This window comes from Phocoena phocoena, chromosome 13 (genome assembly GCF_963924675.1).
Source record: "Phocoena phocoena chromosome 13, mPhoPho1.1, whole genome shotgun sequence".
Classification (NCBI taxonomy): Eukaryota; Metazoa; Chordata; class Mammalia; order Artiodactyla; family Phocoenidae; genus Phocoena; species Phocoena phocoena.
In genome coordinates, this window is record NC_089231.1 from 62,311,217 (window position 1) to 62,321,506 (window position 10,290).

The window sequence follows — 10,290 nt, forward strand, 5'->3', positions numbered from 1 at the left end:
TGGTCCAGTCTCCGCGCACTGGCCGACTTCGTAGTCCCCTGGCCTCGCCCCCCGCGTCCCCGTGCCCTGCCCTGCTCCGTCGAATACTGTCGCCATCAAGGCACCGAACCGTTCGCTTGGATAACCTCCCTCTCCACTCCCAACTCCATCCTAAGCCCCATGAGGACAGGGTCTTTTCGGGTTTTGCTCACTGGCTTCTCCCAAGCGCACAGATCAGGGCCTGGGGTACAAGCTTGTTGCAAACAATCTGCAGACGTTCCCTTGGATTCGCTTGTGACGTTTGTACAACTCTTCACCAAGACGATGTTCCCAGTGACCTCGTAGCCCAGTTAACCCAGTCTATTCATACCTCATAGAACCGATAGGACAGGGGCAAAACTGAACTGGGGCATTCAGCCATAGAATAAAAGACAGAAGTCCTCCTAGGCCTGGGCCTCGCTGAACTCATTAAGTGCACAATAAAACACATAATTCTTAGATAAAACAATCTCTCATTGGCAAATAAGTTTAACTGGTAACATTCCACTCTGAGACTAGTCCAGTATGAGAACCTTAGAGTTGAAAGCATCAACCAAGTAAGAAATGGATCTATACTAAGTACCAATAAACCTTCTAAGGCAGTTTTATGTGCAGTATTAATATTGCACTCTCAACAACTGCATCTTGCCATAGAAATTACAACAGTCATTGTAATGCCTGAGACACCACAGTACATACAGTGGGGAGAAGAGAGGAAAGCAGAAGGATATAAGAGTAAGAAATTGAAAGACAGGAGGAAAAAGTTTCTCCCTAGGCACCCTATTATAATTTCATTACAAGAGATACAAAAAAAACCCTTTAAAGTAACATCACTTAATTATGTGTTCATAATCCAATTTCTGAAAATGCATATGTGTGCCACATCCCTGACGAGAAAAGGTCTAATGCCTTATATGATATAGATAGGATAGATAGATATATACAAAACCTCTTGATTAAAAACATAGAAACAATTACTAAATTTTGCTAGTTTGCTTAGGCCCTGTGTGAATTTTGAAAATACAAACGGCTTTAAAATACTGATTTTTTTGGCATCTTAGTGCCCCGACCAGAGATAGAACCCGAGACCCCTGCAGTGGAAGAGCGGAGTCTTAACCACAGGACCGCCAGAGAGGTCCCTAAAATACTAGTTTGAACAATGTAGTAAAACAGCGGGTCTACTTTTATAGACAATAGCACCATCTTCTGGCCTTATGGGATATTGCTGCAGTGTTGCGCTTGGACAACAACAGCCAAAAATCACTAACATTTTTGTCCTTTCCTCACCCCTCAAAAGACAAGCAAATGATTTAATCAACTGAGCAATCCATGAGCCAGACACCTGCTACCCCTGGCACAGGGCAGAAAGTAAATCTCAAGTAAAGATAACGATGACAGGAAGAAGGAAGGGAGTGGAAGTGAGGAAAAGAAGTCCAAATTTTATCTCAAATGTTATCTTTGAAACCAATTCACAACAGAAGGATGTTTTTCCCTTCATAAGTGATAATTTTTTTAAATATGAATACATTTTAGTAAGAGAAATACTTTGGTACTGACTCACAGGAATATACAATATTACATACAACAAAAGGGCTTTTGTTTTGTTTTTGCCAAACACAAATTCATGACTAATATACTGTGTTTAAAGTAAACTTCTTGCCTTTGTGAGCTTATATGGAATTAAGTTGAGGCAATATGACAAGTTAAATGTTTGATCCTTCTGTATGCAGTAAAAATAAAAGGTAAATCCTTAAAAAATCCTAGCTACCTTCTATTATATTGATAAATCTAGTCAATGTATACCCTGAACCCTTGATGCTTTTTTATACAAAGACAGTATAATTGTAACAATATTTATATGATTTTCAGAACCCTTTGCAATTTTGATAAGCCTCACTGTCCAACCACCCCCCCCACCCAGGATTCTTAGAAAGTGACCGCTGACAGCTCAAAGGCTCTCAGAGGCTGACACGATCTCCGCAGGTCCAAGCAACACCGTGGGATAACCCGGGACCTCCCCATTTTCTCATTTTCAACTCAAAATCTAAGATTCAAATACCTTTATGTACAGTATACTTTGTTCCAATTTCTGTCATTGATTTTATTTTTTTATCCTGTGGCTTCACCACCCTTAAAAAATTGCTCTGTGTAGTTAAAATATCTGAACAACTCAAATCAACATTTGAATGCTGTCTTCAAAGTGCCGTGAGGTCTGTGAAAAGTGGTAGCCCGTGTTAACTCTGAATATGACTTTAGTTTTCGTTGATTTTATTGTTGTATTTATTTAAAAAACAGAACGCTTGAAATGTTGTCTTATATTTAATTATCATTTTTGCAGAATAAATGTACTTCATGCTTCACACTCTCGATGTGCCGGCTGAGCTGCTCCGAGTCTTTCGGGGAGCACACTGCCTGTGCAGCCCAAGCTTATCCCAGACACTCCCAGACAATTGCTCCTAAGAGGCACATTCACCTAGAAAAGTGCACCAAAAAGGAAAAAAATAGAACAGCATATTTTTTTCAGTGTTATAACCTAGATTTTTCACTGCCTACAAGTATAATACCTTATAACTTTACAGTGATATTTTATACTTTCAAAGTGCTTTCTTCAGTTATACAACTTGAAGATCAGATATTATTTATCTCACAGATGACATCGTACAGATGACAAAATACAGGGCTGGTAATGAAAGATGTAGACTGGGATCCAGGCCTCCTAATCAGCCCAGCTCTTTCTGCTACACTAAAATGTCTCTCAACTAGCCCAGAACAATTTAAAAAGTCCTCACACTTCATCTCATCCTGTACCAAGCAGGAGTACAGTAAAAAGCAGATGCTTTAAAATTTGTACATACCAATATGATCGATTAAACTTCTGATAGTTTAAACACTTTAAATAAATGATGTGATGCCCCATCTCCCTTGATTGGTCCTTGTGAATTCATTAGCACTTAAGTTTCACCCCAGCAGTTATCTCCCCACAGTAGTACTCATCTTCAAAGCAATCTATATGACTTCATCCCCATCAAAGGGCTGTAAACGATCACTCCTCTAAGGAGGTGAATTCCATCAACAATCCTAAATGCAATTTGAAACTCATCTCTTGTAATCAGTTATCAGATTGAATATTAACCAAAATCTTTAAAATCTGATATGAAAATTAGCATGTAACCTTATATGCAGAACTAGAAGTACATAGGCCAGATAAGAACACAACAGAATTGGTTTCCTCAAGTCTATAAACTTGTAAAGAATTAGCTTTTTTCTTATGGCAAGGATACATGTTTATTGGAAAACATTCAGTAAATATCCATTAATGCCCTTTTACTAAGTTATAACCTAAACCAGTGTTTTTCCACATTTTCATTCTGCATCATCTAATATGTAAGTTTACCTATCCTACCTTGATTAGATAAATTTATATACCTATTGATAAAAATTGAGGAAAAGTAGAGGAATGAGGTAAAACATATTAACAGTAGCATATCGATATGTCCATGGGGGATTCTGGAAAATCATAGGCCAAACAATAGTCATGTTTCAACTTCTTAATGTGATTCTCCTTTGAAACAATTATTTTAAAACCAACAAGGAGAGATGGTATTCTCATCCTGAATATAAGTAAAATTATTAGCTTCAATTAGTTAAGAAGATTTGATTTGGAAAAATCTCATAGATCTAAATTTTAAGCCAAGCCACTATTTTACTCTTAGAGAAATTTGAGTCTGCAGGAGATACGTGATTTACTTTAAATTATTGCTAGTTGCCAAAAGTAATTCAAATATACTTCCTATAACATAAGCTTTCCAGATGCTCTTTTTTAGCCATATTGCCTAGTTCTCATTGGATTTCAAAAGTTAGGATAAGCAGTAGTTCACTTCTTAATTCCAATGGGAAATAGAAAATAACATAAGGCACAAATATATCATAGAAAAATGTTGATGTTTAACAATAATTGCTTGAAAATATAGATTCTCAATAAAACTTTTAAGAGACCAGAGTTTTGGGCTGTTTAAGGTAAAGAGACAATCCATTTTCAGGCCGAACTCATACCTTATTGATGAGACAAAGCTAAACTATTTTTTTCAAACCTCTGTTAATTTCTTTTTATCTTTATACCAAAAAAAGAAAATGAAAAATGGCCCTTCCTTTTTGCTCAAAAAACCTTGTCTTTTTCCCCTAATGTACACAGGTAGAAGTCTAGAGCTGCTCTCACATCTAGAATTCTACTCTGACCCTATGAAAGGCTTATTTCTCTTCCAAAGTCAACATGTAACCAACACACATGTGGCTCACCTTCTAATTAAATAAGCAATGAATTAAGCACCTTCTAGTTAACCTCTAAGGCTTGCCTTGGTAATTTTTGTGGAAGGTTATAGGTACGGCTGTACTCATATTTATTCACTCACTGTTCTGTGAACCTGAATTCCTGTGGCCTCTTGATCCTTTCTCAAGAGTCATTCATGGAGCACATCTTTCTCCTATTTGCTATGCACGCTCATTCCTTTCAAGAATTGAAAGTTGTAACCCTTGCTCCTACTTTCTGCCTAGTCATCATGATCCTTTTAAAGAGAAGAAAATCATTGACATTGAAATTCATAAAGACACGACTCCCAGATTTCAACCTGAAGCTCTACAATATTTTAAACAAACTTCCTCACTATTCTTTTAATGGTATTATTATTCCCTTGCAAGATTTGGTAAGTAATGGTCATTCTTCAACTGTAATACTTTCATAATGCCACTGACATTTTCAGTTTTAACTAAATTATATACATGTTTTTCTTTTTAGCAGAAGCAAATTTTAATTTTACTTATGTTACAGGATTATAAATATTGGGCCAACTTTCCTCATCCACAGCAGAGCACCAAAGTAACCACCCAGATAATGTAGGCCAACTATTCACAACTTTTATTCTGATTTAACACATAAGATAGAAGGCATTCATTTACATAACAATCCTACAAGCATATCTAGGGATATTTGAAATTCTCAGCCACCTACCTATTTATACTTTCACTGATTTCTCTCCACTCAAGAAAGCATGTCATTATGCAAGACAATGAACATGACAAAACTAAACACCTAACAGCATAGGCTTAGCACCTTAAGTTTGCCTTAATTATTTTACAGTAAATTAACACACTAATATTTAAATGAAATTCTTTCAAAGCACCTAAAAATGTGTAAAATAACTAAGAAGAACTTATAAAGTAATAGAAGTGTATTAAAAGATTACCCACAACTCCAGGCAGGTCCCCTCTCATAATCTCATTTTACAAACAGGCAAATGAGGCCTGGCCCAGAAAGATCAGCCTGCTGCAGTCCTGTTATCAACTCAGATATAAGACAGCAGCGGGCCATCAACTTTTACCTGTACAGACCACAACACGAAAACTAGCATTTTTCAGTGATTAAGTAAACTACCAACTGATTGGAATCTCTATTATACATATTTTAGAACAAAAATATAACATGTGAAGACATTCAATATCTCAAAAAGACTTTAATTAATTCTAAATAAGTCTTTGAAAAAGAACCTAATATTGCCAGGGAAAATTAAAAATAAGTAACTGGGCTTCCCTGGTGGTGCAGTGGTTGAGAGTCTGCCTGCCGATGCAGGGGACACGGGTTCGTGCCCCAGTCCAGGAGGATCCCACGTGCCGCGGAGCGGCTGGGCCCGTGAGCCATGGCCACTGAGCCTGCGCGTCCGGAGCCTGTGCTCCGCAATGGGAGAGGCCGCAACGGGAGAGGCCACAACAATGAGAGGCCCGCGTACCGCAAAAAAAAAAAAAAAGTAAAAAGAAGTAACTACTGAATTAATTTCATCTACCATATTTAAAACAACCTCTACTTGTAATATACAAGCTATTTAACCAATTCTTACAATGAGGTTTATTAAAAACTGAAGGTTCCAATTTAACATGTTTTAACTAATCCAAAGACACTAGTTTTAGTAATATAATGCCAGAAAAAAGTAATCAAGTTTGATTTGAAACATTATTTACAAGTTTAGTTTAAAAAATTAAAAATTCCATATATTTAACAATCCAGTCAAAAGGCAGAGTGTAAAAAAAAACAAGATTCTACTATATGCCATCCATGGGAGATACACTTTATGTTGAAAGATACAGATTACTTGAAAGTTAAAGGATGGAAGAAGATATAATCATGCAGACAGCAACCATAAGAAAGCAAAACAGAGTTTAAAACAAAAATATTATTATACATAAATAAAAATATTATTAGAGATAAAAGGATATATGTGTATAACAATTATAAATATATATAACAGAGCACCAAAATACATGAAAGCAAAAACTGACAGGAATGGAGACTTCCCTCGTGGTCCAGTGGTTAGGGCTCTGCACTTTCACTGCTGTGAGCCTGGGTTCAATTCCTGGTCAGGAAACTAAGATCCTGTAAGTGGCATGGAATGGCAAAAAAAAAAAAAAAAAAAAAAAACCTGACAGGAATGAAGGGAGAAATAGGCAATTCAACAATAACAGTTGTTGACTTCAATATTCCACTTTCATTAGTGATTGAACAACTAGGTTAGAACCACTAATGGACAGATCAGCAAGGAAATATTTGAACAACACTACACCCAGCAGGCATCTAGAGAACACTCCACCCAACAACAGAATATACATTTTTCTCAAGTGCACACGTGAACATTCTCCAGGATAAGCAGTATATTATAAAACAAACCTCAATAAATGTAAAAGGATAGAAATAATACAGAGTATGTTCCCCAACCACAATAAAATGAAATTAGAAATCAATGTAGCAGGGGAAAAAATTGGGTAACTCACAAATACATGGAAATCAACACATTCCTAAATAGCCAATGGGTTAAAGAAGAAATCAAATGGGAAATCAGAAAATACTTTGAGATGGAGGAAAATGAAGAACAACATACCAAAACTTATGGGATGCACCTAAAACAGTGCTTAGAGGAAAATTTATAGCTGTAAATGACTATATTAAGAAGAACAATTTCAAATCAATAACCTGTGTACCTTACACTAGAAAAAGAAGAGCAACTAAACCTAAAGCAAGAAGGACACAAATAACAAAGATCAGGGTGGAAATTAATGAAATAGGGAATAGAAAAACAAAGAAAAATCAATAAAACCAAAACCCAATTCTTTGAAAAGATCGACAAAATTGACAAACCCTTAGCTAGACTGACCAAGAAAAAAAAAGGGAGAGAGAGCAGACTCCAATTACTAGAATAAGAAATGAAAGAGAGGACCATTGACCTTATAGGAATAAAAAGGTATAAAGGAATACTATGAACAATTGTATTATACATCAAAATTAGATAACTTAGATGAAATGGACAAATTCCTATAGAGACACAAACTACCAAAACTGCCTTAAGAAAAAAAATAGACAATCTGGATAGACCTATAACACCTGAAGAGATTGACTTAGTAATCAAAAAACTACACAACGTAACACCCAGGCCCAGATGGCTTCCAAATTCTACCAATTAAAGTAAGAAATGACAAAAATTTTTCACAAACTCTTCCCCAAAAATAGAAGCAGGGGGCGGGGGGGGGGGGGAACACTTCCAACTCATTTTATGAGACCAGTGTTACTCTGATACCAAAATCAAAGACATCACAAGGAAAGTAAACTACAAACCAGTATCGCTTATGAATATGGACACTAAAATCCTCAACAAAATAGTACTAGCGAACTGAACATAGCAACATATAAAAAGAATTATACACCTTGACCAAGTACAATTTGTCCCAGAAATTCACGGTTGGTTTAACATTTGATAATTAATTCATGTAGCATGCCATATCAATAGAATAAGAAACAAAAATCACATAATCGTCTTAATACACACAGAAAGAGTATTTGACAAAACCCAGTACCCTTTTGTGATAAAAATTTTTTAAAGAAGGAGTAAAATGGAACTCCCTCAACCTAATAAAGGGCATCAATGAAAAAACCAGTTAACATCACAGTTAATGGTGAAAGACTAGATGATTTCCCCTGAGATCATGAATAAGACAAGGATGTCCGCTTTCACCACTTCTATTCAACATTGTGCTTGGGGGTACCAGCCAGGGTAATTAGGCAAATAAGGGAATGAATAAGTAAATACATTCAGATCGGAAAAGAAGTAAAACTATCTCTCCTTGCAGATAACTTGATTGTGTATAAAGAAAATACTAAGGAATCCATCAAAAGAAAAAAACTATTAGAACTAATAAGTGAGTTCAGCAAGGTTGCAGGATACAATATACAGAAATCAATTGTATTTCTGTACACCTTCAATGAACAATGCAAAAATAAAATTAAGGGAAAAAATCCATTTACAATAGCATCAAAAAGAATAATAGGAATAAATTTAACAAAAGAAGTACAAAACTTACACTCTGAAAACTGCATTGTTGAAGGAAATTAAAGATTTAAAATAAATGTGTAAACCACCCAAGCTCATGAATCATAAGGTTTAGCATTATTAAGATGGTGATACTACCCAAAGCAAGGCACAAATTCAAGGCAACCTAGAATCCTGCCTGCCTTTTTGTAGAAATTGACAAGCTGATTCTAAAATTCATATGAAATTGCAAAGGACCCAGAATAGCCAAAACAATCTTGAAAAAGGACAAAGTTGGAAGACTCTCACACTTCCCAATTTCAAAACTTACAACAAAGTAGTGATAATCAAAATGTATGGTACCAGCACAACAGAAGAGACCAGGACAACAGGAACATGCATTTGTAATTATAACTGAAGTTGTGCTCTAGATGTAGAATATGCTATAAACTATATGTTAAGGTTCTTCAAAATTGGATGGCTTCTAGTTCATGTGTTTGGTTATTTTGTTAAGAGTTTACATACGCTTTGGCTAGTCTCAAATGATTTCTTAACTACCAACTGCTGGAAAGCAATGCTACTTTCATTGATATAACAGGTAGGTGCATGTTAAAAAACAGATCTAACTCCTATACTTATCTACTTAAGTAGAAAGTAAAAAATTGTTATCTGAGTTAAAAAAAAATTATGAAACTGCAAACTGTAGTCTAACCTAAGCTATTTTCTTGTTTAGTAGAGCATGAAACCAGAAGTTTGAATTAGTTTAAGCAATTCATGGTTCATAACTAGTCTTCCAATGGTGAGATATCTGGCACAGGATACTACTTTATGAGATATATTATTTTCAGATATAGCCTTCAGTTCATTTGGCTCAACTCTTATCTTTGTTAAGAAGTAGAAAAATGGGTTTCAAATGTGTGTACCTTCCAGAACTGCCAGGTTATAGATGCTTTTGCAGATCATAGCTAAAAATGTATACCTCAATACTAGAAAATATCTTAAAGGCACCTGGAGTGTTCAGTTAGTTGAAACTGAATTTAGTTAAGTTTTATTCAACAAGTTCATGCTTGACTAATGAAGCTTCTAGGTTTCTGATATTCTATGAAATAAATATACCTATTATATATTACATATGTAGAGAGAACTATGTTAGTGTACATATTGTCAAAAAGAACACATTAGGGACTTCCCTGGTGGTGCAGTGGTTAAGATTCTGCGCTCCCAATGCAGGGGGCCGGGGCCTGGGTTCAATCCCTGGCCAGGGAACTAGATCCCACATGCATACATACCATAACTAAGAGTTCGCATGCCACAACTAAGGAGCCCGCCTGCTGCAACTAAGGTGCCAGCGAGTTGCAACTAAAGGAGCCCACCTCCTGCAACTTAAGACCCAGCACAGGACAAAGTGAGAGAGTGGCATGGACTTATATATACTACCAAATATAAAATAGATAGCTAGTGGGAAGCAGCCACATAGCACAGGGAGATCAGCTCGGTGCTTTGTGACCAACTAGAGGGGTGGGATAGGGAGGGTGGGAGGAAGACACAAGAGGGAGGAGATATGGGGATATATGTATAGCTGATTCACTTTGTTATAAAGCAGAAACTAACACACCACTGTAAAGCAATTATACTCCAATAAAGATGTTAAAAAAAAAAAACCCAGCACAACCAAATAAATATATATATTTTTTAAAAAGAACACAATATAAGCATTATATTTTAAAAAGTTTACAATTTTAATAGAAAAACAATTTTTATGACAGAGCTAAATATACAAGGTAAATTTAATTTTTAAAAAGAAAAATTATTAGTAAGAAGAATAGCAGAATTCTAGTGATAAAAGGACTGAAATAATATTTGGAAATAAACCATCTTTAAAGGAAAATATTAATTCATGCCAGACTCTATTAAAGTGCAGAAAAAG

General features: G+C 35.7%; 1 protein-coding gene across 1 annotated transcript in view; it reads right to left on the reverse strand.

The window, feature by feature from the left end:
• Positions 1–400, reverse strand: part of SPIRE1 (spire type actin nucleation factor 1) — a 204,692-nt gene extending 204,292 nt beyond the window's left edge. The window contains exon 1 of the mRNA XM_065889479.1: positions 350–400. Within this exon, the coding sequence (XP_065745551.1) occupies positions 350–400 (51 nt within the window). The remainder of the gene's footprint in view (positions 1–349) is intronic.
• Between the last annotated feature and the right edge of the window lie 9,890 nt (positions 401–10,290).